The sequence below is a fragment of the Pundamilia nyererei genome, unplaced genomic scaffold (assembly GCF_000239375.1).
Source record: "Pundamilia nyererei isolate P.nyererei 1_Seehausen unplaced genomic scaffold, PunNye1.0 scaffold00024, whole genome shotgun sequence".
In the NCBI taxonomy this organism is placed as follows: Eukaryota; Metazoa; Chordata; class Actinopteri; order Cichliformes; family Cichlidae; genus Pundamilia; species Pundamilia nyererei.
In genome coordinates, this window is record NW_005187425.1 from 2888722 (window position 1) to 2906526 (window position 17805).

General features: G+C 41.1%; 1 protein-coding gene across 1 annotated transcript in view; it reads left to right on the top strand.

The window, feature by feature from the left end:
• Nucleotides 1–17805, top strand: part of bicc1a (BicC family RNA binding protein 1a) — a 55172-nt gene that overhangs the window by 35815 nt on the left and 1552 nt on the right. The window contains exons 7-20 of the mRNA XM_005727393.1: nt 766–948; nt 4060–4311; nt 5874–6005; nt 9381–9585; nt 11206–11367; nt 11591–11763; nt 11867–12008; nt 13792–13945; nt 15123–15282; nt 15386–15425; nt 15621–15775; nt 15965–16127; nt 16444–16607; nt 16929–17028. Of these exons, the coding sequence (XP_005727450.1) occupies nt 766–948; nt 4060–4311; nt 5874–6005; nt 9381–9585; nt 11206–11367; nt 11591–11763; nt 11867–12008; nt 13792–13945; nt 15123–15282; nt 15386–15425; nt 15621–15775; nt 15965–16127; nt 16444–16607; nt 16929–17028 (2185 nt within the window). The remainder of the gene's footprint in view (nt 1–765; nt 949–4059; nt 4312–5873; nt 6006–9380; nt 9586–11205; nt 11368–11590; nt 11764–11866; nt 12009–13791; nt 13946–15122; nt 15283–15385; nt 15426–15620; nt 15776–15964; nt 16128–16443; nt 16608–16928; nt 17029–17805) is intronic.

Here is a 17805-nt window from a genome sequence, read left to right on the forward strand (position 1 = left end):
AGCATCTATTTTCTTTGAATGAAGGCTGTGACACAAATGACAGGAACTGTTATCTGTTGCTGGTCCTGTGGTTTAATTCAGTGACTTGATGTATGAGAATTAATGTATGAGAGTGAACAGGCCATGGACCACTAATGTTTTAAATTTTAAACCATAGTTGGACGTTTTCGTGTAGCCATAATGATAAAATGATGAAGAATTTTATTTCTTCTTTTTTTTTTTTTTTTTTTTTGACCCTGTAGCATTTTGCTGCTTGTAGACGTTGTCTTTTTTTTTCTATTCTTTTTTTTTTCTTCTTCTTCTTCTTTTTGCTGCCGGTGCTACTCAACTTCATTTTGACTACCTTCCCCAGATTTATTTATTTGGCCTGACAGATTTACATATCAAGTGTTGCCACCTTCTGTTAAATGAAGGGTTGTTATGGCTGTGTGTCAATTCACATAAGTCTTCAGTATGTGAAGAAATCCCCCTTTTCCTTATGCGTTTTTACTTAATCGGTGTAAGTCACTAATGTTTTGACACCGGCTGCTATGTTCTTTCTGTCATAATTTTTTTTGAAGAGGGGGGAAAAAAATCTGGTTCCACATGTTTTATATTTTTTCCTACAGAAGCCATAACAGTTTAATAATAAGCTCTAACACTCTGCAGCATTTCAGCCGCCATCACTATGCTTCCACATGTTCAAAGACGATGGTTGTCGCTTACTGTTAATACCTTCCCTTCCTCTGTCCTCCTCCTCCTTCCACCTGTCCCGTCACGTTACAGGAGCTGCTACCTCTTGTGCTGTCTTTCGAGCTCCCTGCAATCATGCAGTCTGACCCCAGCTCGCCCACTGTGCAGCACATCTCGCAGACCTACAACCTCACAGTCTCCTTCAAGCCCCCGACACGTCTCTATAGAGCCACAGGTGTTGTTCGCGGCTCACAGAATAATGCCAACGCACTCAAGGTAAGAAGGATCTCACGGTTTAGAAGTGACGAATGGTCTTTGGCATTTGAGGGTTGTGTGAAACAGATGGTCAAGGCTTTTTGTTACTAATTAATAAGAAAATTATGGAGGGAAAAATGCACATTACAACTTTCCACAGACTAAAGCGATAAAAAAGTACGACATTGTAAAACATGAAATGCATGAAACCAGCAAATGCTTACATTTTATAGCCAGGAACCAGTGAATATTTAGCTGTTGACTCATTAGTCTGTTTTAAGCATTTCCTAATACTGCACCAGCTGTATTAATAATTTAAACTCTGTAACGTCACCTTTTTATTTTGTGGCAAAATTATGGAAAGGCCAAACAGTCCTTGTGTGTCCTGTAAAATATGCTTGAACTCTGACCTCTGTACTCCTTCTCAGTCATTTCAGTTCTGTAATATTTTAGTGAATCCATTTACATGTTGAACCACGCGCCCAAAATAAGGGTTTCCTGAGCCACGCGTTAAGGCCCACCAACACTTTCGGCATGCCTCACTTTTCTCATATAAACCGCTTCATTACATTCGGCACCACAGGGGCAAGAGAGTGCTGAGAGATTTTTGGTCACTCAAACTGGACGGCTGCTAGTTTAGCTCTCCACTGCAGGGGAGACTGTGTCCCACTACTGTATCAGCAAGTCCACAAGCTCCCCTCAAATGAAACTGTACTTTAAATTAGTCTCTGAGTTTCTTGCAGTCTTTTTTTTTCTGCTGCTTGTGTATGTTCGTAATCATACTGTATGTTTCCTATATATAAACATACAGAGATGTATTTCCTCAACAGGCATCTGGCTTAGGATAGTGCCAGGGAGGTTTCTCATAAATCTCTGCCAAACAAATCATAGCCACCATTCCCCCACCCCACTACCAAGCTTTAGTTAACAACATGGAGTTAATTTTAGTTTGCCAACAGTTGCGTTTTGCATATGTGCATTTCTGCGTTCATTTATTCATCAGTGCCAGTGCACTTTTATTTGGATTTGTATGCTTGTGTGCATTTGTGTGTTCCTATGTACAGCACATGTGTTCATATGCAGAAACATTGCCCCTGAGTTTGCGGTAGGTCTGAGGGGTCAGTCAGGACTGGGAAGAATGCCAGATGAAAGCTGAATGCTATGTTGTGTGGTGGCGTGAGACCCTTAGTGGTTTTGGCAATTCTTAAAGGTGCTCTATGGATTGTTGTCTTATGTTGGCCACAGTGTGCAGATTCCTGTAGAAGAGGGGAAATGACATACTTTACAAGGCCAAGTGATGGCTTGCAGAGACGGCAAAGAATGAGACTGTTAAGATGGCCAGCACAGTTTAAAAAAAAAAAAAAGCAATAATTTTCATTGGTTATATAGAAAACACTGGTGCTTTCTCTGAGAAAGCACCAGCTTTGCTTTACTGCTCTGTGAAACAATTACTTTGTAATCTGGCCTGGATACTGCTTAAAATGAAATGTTGTTTTAGCCTCTTGTTCGCTTATCTTTTTTCTTTTCAAGACTAACAATTCATCACATCTTTACTTAATTTAATATGCACTGTTTTATATTCATATTTAAAAAATGCAAATTGCTAGTTATAGTCTTGTATTCTTGGCAAAAATATTGTTCTCTTGCAACGAGTATGCATCCAAAATGAGATGCATTATTTAATATTCCTGCCTGAAAAGTTAAATCGATGAATGGATTTGCGTTTATTTAGAAGTTATCAAAGGCCACAGTCAAACATTTATTGGTGGTTCCTCATGAGAGGATTCATGGCTTCGCTAAGTGTCTTTGTATTATGGATTGAATACTAAACAGTAATTTGATAACTTACTATCATAGACAGAATAGTGTTTTGTTTTGTTTTTTGTAATGACTGCACTTAATATACACAAATGTTTCTGTACATAAGCCAATAGCACCAAGGCACACTCAAAATCCAAGTGGTGCTTAACATCAACACATTAACACATGCTGAAGTTGGCTGCTTGGTTCATTGAGACTGTGGATGCCAACACTATGAAATGTACATTTATTGAAGTATTAGTATAACCTATGAATTGCTCTGTATAATTTCAAAGGAAAGTCAAGACAGCATTTTGGGTGCAATTTCAGGAGGACTCAAGTAGAAAGAGGAGCCATTCATAGGAAGACTAAGATGAAATCCATTAAAAGAGCTAAATCTCAAAGAATGATCAGATGGCTATCATGCATAACAATTTACAGCAGGGAACATTTTGCTGTTTTTCAGTTGCCTTAGCAGTCATGCGAAGAGTCTTCACGGGACAATGTCCTGTACAATGCTCAAAGAAATTGCAAAATACCCAAGAGCTACATCTGAGACGACGTGCCTCAGTTAGCATGTTAAAGTTCATGACAGTCCAATTAGGAAAAACGCTGAACAAGTATGGCTTATTTGGGAGGCTTGCCAAGAGAAAGCCTTTTCTCTTTAAAGAAAACATGGCAGTGCAGCTTAGGTTTGCAGCATTTCATCTGAACAAACAACAAGACTTCTGGAAGAATGTTCTTTGGACAGATGAGACGTGATCTCCAAAGTGGACATGTCTAACTAAAATGCAGAGCGCCACGTTTGATCAAAACCGGCTGGTCAACACAAACACGCCATACCGTCTGTCAAGGATTGTGGTGGCGGGGTGACGATTTGGGCTGGTTTTGCAGCTACAGGAACTGGGCACATTGCAGTCATCGAGTCAACCATGAACTCCCCTGTACAGCAGAGTATTCTAGGGTCAAATGTGAGGCCATCTGTCTAACGGCTAAAGCTTGGCTGAAATTGGGTCGCGCAACAGAGCAGTTATTCCAAGTACACCAAAAAATCTATATCAGAATGTCTGACATGCTGTGGCAGGACCTTTAAGAAGGCTGTGAGTTAAAGAATATCTGCAAGCTGTGAACTGAAAAAGCACTGTAAAGAAGAGTGGGGCAAAACTCTTTGTTATTGTGTAAAGCATGGGATTTGCTTATTTTTGCACACGACTGCAGAGAATCCTGTGAAAAATGGTTTGTTTTTTGTGTTTTTACTTTTAAATCTAATTGGTGATTATCCTGTGAGATAAAATATGCTAAAATATGTTTTCTTTTGTAATCCCTGTTCAGAGAGGTACAGCTCTGCTACTGGAGCACCTGGCCGGTAGCCTGGCTAGCACTATCTCATTGACCACCCACCTGGACATCGCACCGCAGCACCACCTCTTCATGAAGGGACGCAATGGCAGCAACATCAAGCACATCACCCAAAGGACGGGAGCTCAGATCCACTTCCCTGATCCCAACAGCCCCCAGAAGAAATCTACAGTCTACATTCAGGGCACCATCGAATCTGTGTGCTTGGCACGGCAGTACCTCATGGTATTCATCTTCAGTGTGTGTTTAATTTATTGACAACTGAAAAAAAGAATGTGAAACTGCTAAGCCAGCCCCTTCCAACTTTATTTTTGTGGTTAAGAGATGGCATTTGCGTTATATTCTTACATGTACAGATTCCACATACTGTGTGGTAGCTAGAATGGATGCCACTGTTTCATCAGTATCATCATGGTATGTGTGAATGATGCATGGGTTTTCAGATGTGAGTTAGGAAGTAAACCACGATTGCCTTGAGGGTTTTGAATAGCCTTGGGAGAGATTTGCTTGGCTCTAGTCGAGCTGCTGAAATGTCTGTCAGATAAACAAGAATCTGTAACCGACTCAAGGTTAGCACACATGGTTCATAGCTGCTACATACCTGCATGTAAGATGGACACAATTAGTTTGGCTTGACTTCTTTATGTCCTTTCTATGCCTTAAAAAAAGAAGAAGATCCTCATGGTAATGGGTTGACCTGCTTTCTGTGGTAGATTCTAGTGGACTGGATATCAACCTGACTGTAATTCAAAGATTACGTTAAAGTTTGGACCAAAGATAGCACTTCATATTTAAATTTCACTTGGTTAAAATGCTCAGCGGTCATTCTTGTCTTGTTTCCCATGACCGCTGAGGCTACCCGAATCTTAAATTACTTAGGAGTATAATCAGAGGTCTGTTTCAGATATGTGTAAAAGTGATGGCTGTTTAATTACTGTTGGCTTCGGCTGAGCTGGTGTGTATATGACATCTCAGCTGTAAACAGCTTTGGCTTTCTGTTTGGACATCCATAATGTGGGGCAGTAATTCTGCAAGAGCTGCCTTCTCTTTGTCTGCGGTCTCCCAGTTGGCCCCAAAGACATTTAGCAAATGCCAGAGTTGTTTCAGTGACCAAACATGACTTTCTTTTGGAATTGAAATGGGACACACAAGAAGGAGCTTCTTAAGTGTCTTACACTGGTGAAGAGTAAAGAATAAAAATAAAAAAAGATTAATAAGAGATGAGATGGAGAAGAAAGGAGAAACAAAAAGCAATGAGTGCGAGAGGATCGTAGAAATGAACAAAGGGCATAAAAAGGGCTAGGTGAGGTGCTGTAAACTAGATGCAGAATAGGCATACAGGAGTGGGAGAGGCCTCCTCGCGGTAGTGCACTGTGTGATTTTGGCTTCTCATAGCCAGACTATAGATTATAGCTCCAATCTCAAGCCCCGTCAGAGCCAGTCTGGCTCTGCTCTCTGCTGCTAATTACACCCACTCACAATAGGAGCACTGTCCAGCTCTCAGCCCAAAATATAGATGTCTGTGGTGCTTGTGGTGGTGATCATGCAAAACAGATTGCTGTTGGCGGAATTTCCCAAACTCAGTGTGGGATGAATCCAGCACTGAATCTTGTATTTATTGGTATGACCAACTTGCTCTACAAATGGTATACTACTATTGAGAAACGGCTTATATTACTGGAGCACCAGTGCAAACTTGAAAGCTTTTCAAAGAGATTGGTGTGCAGCTGACATAAGAAAATGAACGTTTATTACAAATATGTATTTATTTTGTCTTTGCTCCACAGGGCTGTTTGCCTCTGGTATTAATGTTTGACATTAAAGAGGATATTGAGGTGGAGCCCCAGTGTATCACAGCGCTAATGGAGCAGCTGGATGTCTTCATCAGTATCAAACCAAAGCCAAAACAGCCCAGCAAGGTATGACTTCAAGCCCACACTCACACGGCACGGAAAGTTGGGATTTCAGGCACTGGTACTGACTTGGCTTTGAGAAAGGCAATTTAGTCTTTAAGCTACAGCTACTTCTATCCAAACCAAAATATTTTAACTGTTTCAATGGATTGTCACAAAGTGCTGAAACCTAATGACCTTAGTAAACCCCTGATCTTGCCTTGAGCATCATCATGTGGTTAATCTCTGTGGTTTCATGGCAGCAAATCCAAAGAATGGGTTTAAAACCATTTCCAGCTTTAGAGGATGCATATTGTGTGTACATTGTGTTTTTTAAATTGATCGCGATGAGCCATTTTTGTTTTGTTTGGTTTTTTTGGGGGGGGGACGACGACTCTTTGTATCCTCTATAGTCATATTAACAGTATAGTGTTATCGCACCATAAAGAACATAGAAACAGTTCCAAATGCTGCATCATCTATGGCTTATTAAGCTGGCTTTAGTCCATTTAGCTCACAGTCCACTTTTCTAGATGTGCTTTCAAAATAAACAAAGACCCACATCAAAATCAAGAATATTGTTATTATCAGATTTACTTCGAATGTAGTGGCAGTTAGCAAATGTTTGCATGCAAACACATCATTTTTATTATAAGCTTAAATGAGAAGCTCCTAGTGTTGTTTAAATTAAATAGTTATTTGTTTCCTTTTTTTTAACTAGGAGAGATTGTGTATCCAGGATCATGCTTCAACATTTCCAGTGGCATTAAAAATCATATTTCTAGAGGATATATTTACACACACATTCATACAAGCAAGTTATTCTATGTGCTTTCTATCACATTCACACTCTGACGGCTGCATCGGGAGCAACCTTCCAATTAGGAGATGAACTGAACCACAGCAGCTCCTTAAATATATCCCTTCACAGTTTTGACTGTTGCATGTAAAAAGAGCATAACAAGACACTGGCTAAAAAGTGATCAGTGGCTGGATAAAGTACAAGAAATGCTCATTTTTTGAGGACTAAAACAGGCACCCATAGGAAACTGGACCACATTTCTATAATATTATGAACATCGTAGACTAAAGAAAGTGCCCCGTGTTATTACAGTGTATTTATTCTGCTGTCAACTTTTAGTTACCAGGTTTTATACTTCTCAATATTTCTTCTTCTCAAAGAAAAAATAGGTTTGGGGGGTTCTTTTTGTTTTTAAAAGGAGCTAATTTTTCTTCTTTATGCATTTTACACTTGGGACTGTAATATGTACTTGACAGAGTAATGATTACTTTAGGAGGCAGCGTACAGACACAGTGTTGAGTGTCCTCCTCTGTAACACTAGCTGTGCACTGGTATTGACCGTTACAGAGCTCCTACCAGGCAAAATAACCAAATAAGAGTAATGTATTTACTTAACTAAAGAGAGGAAATATTCCATCCCAGCTGTTTGCTGCTCATATAGTTGCACACAGAGTAGATGTAGATTCTGAAAATGAAGCACACAGAAAAGAACCACATGCTTACATGAATAAATGTTACACAGTGCCAGCATGTTACAGCAATGATAAAAAATTATAGCAAGAACGTTCTGAGTTTCGATCTCCCGGTTTGTTGGACTCTTTGTGTGGAGTTTGCGTGTTCTCGCAGTGCCTGCGTGGGTTTCCTCCAGGTGCTCTGGTTTCCGTGCACAGTTCAAAGACACGCTTGTTAAATTAACTTGTTTTTCTAAGGTGGCCGTAGGTATTCGTGTGAGCGTGTGGGGTTGTGATGGACTGGCAACCTGTACAGGGTGTAACTCATGCCTTGCCCTGCGGCAGCTTCAATGCACTCTACACCCCCCACCCCCCACCCACTGCAAACCTGAACTAATTGAACGAGTAACAAAATGGATGAATGCCTTAACCTTCAGCCAGTCTCATAATTGATTCAAGCATCTGGCATATACTACACTCAGTTTCCACAGTGGTCTTATCTTAAGAAATCACAACATGTATAATAGACTACATTAAAAAAAGCCAAACATCCAGTAAACATTAAAGTTTAGATGAAAATGTGTCCTTTTCTCCCATAGAAAAAGACAGCTGCTGTCCTACTTGTTCAAATGCAGCGTCAGAGAAGGGGAAAAAAACGACTGCTCGAGAAACAAATAAGCCACTGTTCCATTTCAGTTACTTTCCATCAAATGACAGCATGACATTGAAGTAAATTATGGATTGCCTTGTCATATTTCATCACTGCTAAAACTTAGAAAGGGAAAAACTGGATCCCTGTACCAACACAGTGAAGGGTTTTGGCAAGTCGGCATCTGCCACAGTGGGGAATCGCAGTCTCTCCTCTGCACAGCCTGCCATGCATGTTTCATCTGCTGGACAGGGCCAGTCTGTTTTTTTTAGTAGGAAAAGCTGAAGCATAACAAAAAGTAAGTGGCTTCATTCTTGGTAAATTAGGTAGAAATTTGGAGTTAAGCTCAATGACCTTTAATTAAATGTAGCTTCTATTAGTGAAATCTGTTACTCAATCTTTGGCACGCCTTTTTTGTATATACAATTGATCTAATGTTTATAATAGTCTGCTGTTGTACACGTAGTATTCCTAGTCATATTTCACTGTTTGGCCTCAACCTGACCTGCTCATCAAGGTGCCTACGTCCCACCCTGAGTCAGGGCTCAATGCCCAAACCAGACGGGCCTGCGGGGACCGGTGTGGAAGTGCCAGTATAAACACCGACCCAGCCCAGATCCTCTTAAGAACCCTTCACTTAAACATTTTAATGAGGTGACAGAAATAATCCAAAAGGCCAGTCCAAATGGGTGCCACAGCCTGTCTGCTTCAATCACTTTAGCAGTCCTGTAGAGGAGGGTGTGCACGTGTGTCAGGGATATTCACCGCTGATTGAAAAAAAAATTCAGAAGCTCAATTTTGGCAAAATGCAAAAAGCCAGCACTTTGATTTATATTTATATTAAGATCGAATAAAGCAAGGTTTCCAGTCATTTCTTTCAATGATTCCAAATCTGATTGTGAATTTTGTGTTTTTGTTCTTTTTACAGTCTCTTATTTTCTTCTCTCATATCAGACAGATATGTTGATCAAGAAACACTGTCTCTCTCACTGTCGTTCCTCCCCCGTCTCCTTCTCTCTCCCACACTGCCTCAATGTTTATCCTTCTAATCTACCCTTAATTCCCTCTTCCTTCCTCACATTTTATGTTTGTCTTCTCCCTCAGCCTCCCTTTCACTCCCTATCTATGGTACCAACATTCCCTACCCTATCTCTCCCTTGCTCCTCCTCTTGCTTTTCTCTTCTGCCTCCTAGTTTCCTGTTTATTTCCATGTCCATCCCACTTGTTCCCGTTTTCACCGGTTTCTCATCGCCTCTTCCTTCTCTCTCGATCTCTCCCAGTCTGTGATAGTCAAGAGTGTGGAGAGGAATGCAGTCAACATGTACGAAGCCCGAAAATTCCTCTTGGGTCTCGAGAGCAATGGAGTGGTGTCTTCCTCACCCCCTGTGGCACTGAATGCCGGCACTAATGGTCCATCCCCATCTCTCATCTGCCCTGTTGGCCTGGACATCCTGGCCTCAGCTGGCCTGGGGCTGAGTAATCTTGGTAATGACAATGTTTAACTTGCTAAGAAATAATGCTAAATAATGCTTTCTCTATGATTGGGGGAAGGGGAATAAGATGTTACCTTTTATTTCGTGCACAAAATGCAACAGATTAAATTGTATCATGATAGAAGAACTAATATCTTCATGAATCAGTGTCATTCCCAAGCGTGTAACACAAAGTAGTCTCTTTTAGAATTTTTATTGGTTTACTGAATTGAAAAACACAATCCCCCTTTACATAAATCACAGCTGGTGACTCACTGCATCTCTATATGACCTTTACAGCAGGAGCTGTGTGGACGCAAGTCCAAATCTGCACATCTTTGATCAGTCAACCATCAGAAAATAACCTCGGTACACATGTAGTTGCAGCACTTTGAATAATTTATGAGTTTATGAATCACAGGATGATGAACGGTTCTTATCGCGTAGGAGTTTGTCTGCAGCGCTGACCTCAACATCTGAGCCCAACAGAGTCCAGAACTGTTGAGATTAGGGGACATTTTTGTTTCCATGGATGACTTTCAATTGGTTGTAAGAGTGCGTGCAGTGTATAACAAATCTTTAGTCACAGTTATCAGATTTTTGCATTCTTATGATAAAAAAAATTTGGAGATTCAGTCTGTTTAAAAAAACAAACAAACAAAAAACATGGAATTTAGGACATGATTTATATATCAGAGGCAGTCGGAAAGGCAGATAGGATAAGCTGACAGGAAGTGGCTCATTCCTGTAAGCACTAGCTGGCAGTAGATCTGTTGCAATTTATCTGTTAGAAATTTAAATATAAATGCAGTATGTCATCAAATGGCAAATCTGCATTACATTACTGGAATGTGTTTATTTTCTCCTACCACTGACTTGGACCATATGTGATAGTCAAGATGTTGAGTATGTATTTGTGCTGAGAATTTTCTGAGATAATGGGTTTATTTTTGTTATAATTTTGGAAAACCTAGCACAAATGTTTTAGCATATCTTCTGTTAGTTTTGATGAGCATGTGTTCAGTTTATGATTGGATTGTCCCCCCTAGAAAATGAGATTAAAGATTGGCTGCAAAAAAGCTCAGTGTGCCAGGAGAGTGCCCGTACAGTAGAAATCTTTTTTTTGCTGTTTCATTTAAACTCAGGGGCCCCGGGTGAAGCTGTGGACGGCCACATCCTGGCCTTTAGTAATTGCTACATGCTTTTCTTCTTCAGATTACAGACCAGTGTGCCAGAAGAATCCCTGGCCTTATTCCTGGAGCCAAAGTAGCCCCTTGTTAAAGCCACAGACCTGCTTCTTTCTGTTTTCATACACTGCGTTTGGGTTAAGACACCAAGCACCACATTGTTGGTGTTCTCGATACCATAGTTTTATTGGGTATGAGGACACACTAGACGTGTACTTATGCATCCATGACCTTGTAGAAATTTAAGAAATTCTTGCTCTCATTTGCTGTTGGGTTGATGGCAGTTTGATGGAATTCCAGTTAAATAGCTGGAAGACCAAGATTTTTTTTTTTTTCTTAGTGCAACTTATGATTAGCTTGAAAAATGCACTTTGACAGGACCACCACTGATCTATTCATATACTGTCTTCTCCTTTCTTTCCTAATTTCTTTTGGTTACCCTTTAGCCTTCCTGGGTGCAACAGCATCACACTCTCTCCCCAATTCTGCTGCCCCAAACGCTGTGCTGAACAGCTTAAACTCCTCCATGAGCCCTCTGCAGACCCCAAGCCCCAGTAACCCCACTCCTTCCCCCTCCCTCTGGCCAAGTTCACTCACCAGCACCCAAGGTTTGTATATAGTACTGCCAGTAGCTCTTATGGTAAATCTGTATTTTATTTATTTATTTTTTATTCACAAATTATGTGTCTTGATGCATGCTTGACGTGAAAGAGTAAAATCCTTACAAATGTCTCAATCTTTATTTTAACTTTTGGTAATTCAGGTAATGTGTTACATGACAAAAAGCCCTGTAACATTTTTCTTATTACTTTGATATTTTGGAAACTTAAGGCTTCTCGTCTCAGCTGCTGCTGCATCCTGCCACTCAGGCCACCCTGAGCAGCATCCTGCTGTCCGGTGTGCCAAGTTATACACCGAACACACCATCTCCTCCACCTGGCCTCGCCCCCATAGACAAGCAGCCCAACGGGGTCCCTGAGTGCACCCTGAATGGACATGTCAAGGTTGGACCCTTACCAACTTTATATTGTATCACCTCGCTCTACGTTTTGAATGACTGTGATAATAATTATTTTTTCTTTTTTGTGTGGGCATGCACATGTATAGCACTCTGGCTCAGTGTATGGGAGGATAACAACGGCGTCAATTGCAGAAAATGTCTTGAGTCCAGCTCCATGTGACTCAGTCCAGGAAGCCAGTGGCCACAGTCCATCAGAACCACGGTCAAGCAAGTCCAGCCCGGACGAAGGTATTCCTCAAATCATTGCAGTGTCCTTGTCACTGAACACATGTGATTTGTGGCTGAATCCATGCTTTCACATTTACACCTAATTCAGACATTACCGTCTTAATACTGCAGCAGATATTGAGTCTCATCAGAGCAGGCAAAGTTTTTCCAATTACATATTGTCCAATTTTGGTGTTACTGTTTGTTTCGGATCAGATCCAAGCACTCCTGGCCATTTTCCTCTGGCATCATTAAAACATTTTCACCCAGTGATCTGCTGCTTATTGTTTATTTCCTCTCTCAGACTATTCTCAATAAACACTTGAGATGGAGTAAGTAACACATCATTAGAGTCACATTTCTTCACCATTGTTTAAACAGTTTGAACTTCTTAAGGTCCTTTTGACCATGTGTACCTAAATGCATTGAGTTGCTGTTATGTGATACAAGTAACAAGCAACTGAAGAGGTGTACCTAACAAAGTGGTGTATGACTGTGTACTATATAAAATGGCTATTGAGAACAATATAAGATTAATTCTCTCTGCCAAGGAGGTCATGTGATTGGTTTGGTTTGTCTCAAGTTAACGCCCCTCTCCCCTCCCTGAGCCTGGTTATTCCAGGGGTTTCTTCCTGTTAAAGGGGAGTTTTTCCTTCCCACTGTCACTAAGTGCTTGCTCAAAGGCGGCCACCTGAGTTTTCTTAATGTAAAGGCCTGGAGGTGATGTACAGATTTTTATGAACGTTTTTCATTCGTATCTTCACCGTTTTTAATTAAAACATTTAACTTGGCTAAAAAGTCATTTTGAAAGTGTGCACTTATTCACAACTGCGCACTTTTTGTGGTGAGTCATTTATAATAAACAAAGTCTTATGATTTATGTGTTGTTACAGCCTTGGACTGACAAAATGTTTGAGCTGTTAAAAGTTTCAGCTCAGGTTTGTTGGACCTTAGCTTTGCAGACTTAACATAAATGTCCAAATCAGGATTTTCCACTTGAGATTTATGCAACCCTTAAACCCACTTTGAGGAAAATACCTTTATTGTACCCACGTTTTACTTCTCTATACTGTCCTCCTAACCTCATACGCTTTCTGACTACATTCACTGGAGCGGAGACAGATTAACTGCTGGTCTCCTCGCGGTTCAGAAAGGCCCTCGTTTCCTCTGTGTCTTACACTCGCGGTTTTCCCCTCAAACCTTCACTCTCACGCGTCTCGTTTTTCCCCGCTGTTTTTAAAGTTTGTCCTCCCCCGACGCGGTGTGTCCAGTTAAGTTTTCCTCTCCCTCCCTTACCACCTCCTGTGTCCCAGAATGTGTTTGCGCTGGCTTGCCTCGTACAGCTTAACTCCGCTGTGTCAGTTGAAGGTGTCTGGGGATATTGTTCAAACATTAAACCCCAGAGAACTTCGTTTAAGTGGCTGACATCATATTATTTTACAGTATGCGACCCATGTATACTCACACGTGCACATCCTGTTGCACAGAGCAGGTCCTTGTCGGGTTAAAAGCAGAGAAGCGGATGAAAAAGCACTATAATCACAGCTGGTGTGTTTTTAATTAATCTAGAATTCAAGTGAGACCTGTCACAGTTGAATGCATGCACACATGCAGTACATATGCTCACAAGCTAAACATACTCATTCATACTGAATGACCCAGTCACTTCTGAGTGCAGGCTGTGTTATGGTATAAATTGAAATTGATGAAACCTAAGGTATTACAGCTATTGTTGTCATTATGTGTATTTTGTCTGCACAGAAAAAAGAGAATATTCACCATTTGTCCGTGTTTATTCCTTCAGGCTCTGACACATTTGTAGAAGTGGGCATGCCCAGAAGCCCCTCGCACTCCGCTAATGGAAGTGAGTTGAAACAGATGCTGGCGTCATGTAAGACATCATCAGGAAAACGACAGGCTGTGGAGCTCCTGCAGGGCACCAAGAACTCCCATCTACAGTATGTCTGAATCATTTATGACTTCTGTTGTTACTTTTTAGCATCTCTTCCAAAATCTTTTACAGATCATGCTCCTAAAGTTTGATAGTATTCTTTAAATATTGATCTTTACAGACATTAAGATAAGCCCAGAAACAATGGGATCATTTTTATTTTTAAACAATAATAATGCATAAAGTCACAGACTATCCCAAACTGGAGCAACCAGCTGTGGTACGTTATACACATTATACTGGACAGCATTGTTATTATGATGGCTAACTCTATGTTTATAATAATCCCAGTACGTCAGCTGTTTTTGAAATAGTGCAGTGGGATCCATCAACTTTCCCTTGTTTTTTTCCGTATAGATGCTCTGACAGTTGTGATGTTAATATCAAACATGGCCAAAGTTTGAAATAATGAGGTCTGCAAATGTGCAAGTAATCCCCTTTGAGCTGAAAGATCAGGCTTCAGACTATTTTAACTGCTTAGCTGTTTAGCGGTTTGGCTCTGTTTGATGTCAGTCAGAAGAGATATCTTTAACATGGTTATCTCAAGTGCGCAGCTCTGGCTGTGTGAGCACAGAAACCCCACCCGGCTGATCTTCATATTTTTTGTTTGAGAGAGACAGCCAGTCAGAAGAAAGTTGCATGAAAGGGAGCATTGTGTGTTGAATTGTGATTCATGCAAAATTACTAGAGTCCAAAAACTGTACTCTGCTGCGACAAATTCGAATATACATCAGCATTCATGAGAGCGAGCACTTTTCCACGAGTAGCTGCTAGACACGACTCAGCTTTACTCGGTTTCAGTCGTTTTCTATTAGAATTGAGTCAGGCACCTTATTTGACTCAGGTTGTAATAGCAAAGTCACATGATGTCATTGGTATGCGACACAAACGTAATAGAATAACGGAGGCCGTTAAGGCTCAGCCGCTTTTTGTTAGACCGCTGTGTTGTTGGTTTTTTTTGTACTTGGAACCCCGGCTGAGTAAGTACTAAAAAAGTACCTGGTGCCAAAAATGGAAAATCCTTAAAACCGAGGCAAGTCGAGCTGAGTAGATACTAGTGGAAAAGGGATAATGGAGATGCTAGTTACTAAAGGCCCTCTTTAACAGCCTGAGTGATCACGTCAGCAAAGGATGAGCTGAAGAAAGGTTATTTACTGATACAGTGCCTGTTTTAATTCCAACAGTTCTGACTGTCTCCTCTCGGACACGGAGTCCAGCTCATCAGACAGTCCTGTGGCAGATAAGAGGGCACCGGGGAGTGAGCGGGCAGCTGAAAGGGCAGCACAACTGAACGAGAGGGAGAGAATCCGATTGGCACCTCAGACCTCCTTTGCCAACATGCAGGTACACACACACACACACACACACACACACACACACGCACACAGCTAACATGGAAAGAGAGGCCATGGTTTTATTGGCTTTAACCATCTGTTGAATTTTACAGGCTTTTGACTATGAACAGAAAAAGCTACTGGCAACTAAAGGTGAGTTGACATTTTTGTGCCATCAAATAGTGCAATGAGTGTCATTAGCAGTGTGACATATAATTTAGTCCCCTTAAAAAAAATTACATTTATTTCTTTAGCCACAAAAACATCTTCACACTAAATATTATTTGGTGCCCAAATAATTCTTTTATAGAAACATATTTGCATCACTGCTTTTCTGTATTCGCACAGCTATGTTGAAGAAGCCAGTAGTGACTGAGGTGCGCACTCCGACCAACACCTGGAGTGGTCTGGGCTTCTCAAAGTCCATGCCAGCTGAGACTATCAAGGAGCTAAGGAGAGCCAATCACGTCTCATACAAACCCAGCATGAGCACGACATACGAGGTCAGACAGAAATGAAAGTGTTTAACTTTCATTATCGTGATCAATATGTTCAATATCTTAGCATGTACTGATGTTGTGTATATTATAAGAAACATTATTTGCCTGACTGTTGTTTTAGTAGACAGACGTTTGTGTTCTGTATTGGGATGTACAGAATTCAGTCTGAACTTGTTTCTTTTTGGTCCTCAGGGTTCCCCACTGTCGTTGTCTCGATCCAGCAGCCGGGAAGGCGTGGGGAACGGGAGTGACTCTGACAACTGGCGTGAGAGGAACGCCACCAGCAACGGCCTAGCAAGCCACACAGAGTTCGCCTCAGCCGTCAGCAGTCCAAAGAGGAAACAGAACAAATCTGGTCAGTAAATTTTTGTTGTTTTTGTCTTCAAATAATGATGCTGATTAACAATGAAATGAAAGAGAACAAAATAAAGATTTAAAATGTCATTGTGAGCACTCTTGCCTCTGAATTTGATGGTTTTGCTTGTAAGAGTAATATACTCAATATAGCACACAGGGTTGGCACGTTAAAGTCTAGTGAAGCTGCCAGTCTAGTTAATCTGCAGAACAGATGGTCTCAGTCAAAATGGTCCAAATTTTCATCTCTTTAAGTTAAACATTGTTTCAGTACCTGACTGAATGAAAGAAATGTCTCTTTTTAAACTGTCTTGTAGCTGCAGAACATTTCCTCAGCAGCAGCAACTACATGGACTCTATTTCATCAGTAACGGGCACAAACGGCTGCAGCCTGAATTCGTCTCTGAAAGGCTCAGACCTGCCCGAGCTTTTCAGCAAACTGGGCTTGGGGAAGTACACAGACGTCTTCCAGCAACAAGAGGTAATCCTGATTCTGAACCAACTTTTTATCGCACAAGCTTTCATCGTCTTCCCTGGTTTAACTGTAGGGGTGGACGTGTGGGTGTGCCAGACCATTACTTCTGTCCAAAGTGAAATATCCCTGTCATTATTTGTTGTTGCTATGTTACATTCATAGTTTAATTAATTTTTCCTTAACAAGCTGTAGAATTGCATTCGTACATCAAATATTACTGCTTGCATGGCAGGGAGGATATTATGTACATGACCATTAGTCTTGACATTTATGTTTGAAGATCTTTTCTAGATTAAGGTTGTTAAACTGGCTCGTTGCTGCTTCTAGATTGACCTCCAGACATTCCTGACACTCACAGACCAGGACCTGAAGGAACTGGGAATCACCACCTTTGGCGCCCGTAGGAAAATGCTGCTCGCTATCTCGGGTATGGAAAAAAAAAAATTCAGAAAGAGCATTCTCTTGTTGCATTTGATCTTTCTCTGTGCTGTCAGCTGCATGACACTGCAAATAAAACATTTGCATAACAACGCAGAGATACCCACGTTGGTCTTTTCCTGTGCCGATAATCACTCGTACCAGCACGAGCTTCATTCTGCCAGCTCACCTTTGCTGAAGGCAGTTTCATTAATGGGTTTTTTTATGTTTATTGTTTTGTCTGAGTGGATCCCAGCAGTCCAAAAGATAAATAATAAGTTCATATCTCAAAGTTCATAGGTGGTTCTTGTTGTCAGCAAGCCAGAATAGAAGTTAAACTGGTCAGATTTCTGAGAGGACATGCTGCAGTAATTTGCAGCAGCAGCAATAAATGGGATTCAAGCAAATTCTTCTCTGATGAGTGTTTCGGTATTTTCCCAGCTGCTCCAGCTGCCTGTCTCATGCTGATGCAGACTCTTCCCTGTTGTTACACTTGATCTAATGTGAATGTGGTGGGTGTCACACTTCATTACTGACATTATAATAGCCTGCACGAGTTAATAATGTCTGTGTTGGGATCATGAGCTTCCTGTCATGGTTATTGTTTAAATGTTCAGTTCACAAACGTCTGACCAGAGTCAGGGTTGACAGCGAGGGCAATGAGGGGAAATGTCGAGGTCAGCACTATGATTATTAAGGAAGCAGAGGGATCCAAGGCCGGGATCGGTTTTGCTGCCTGTCGCCTCAGCCAAGTCGAGGTCAACTTTCATCTCCGCTGACCGACTCT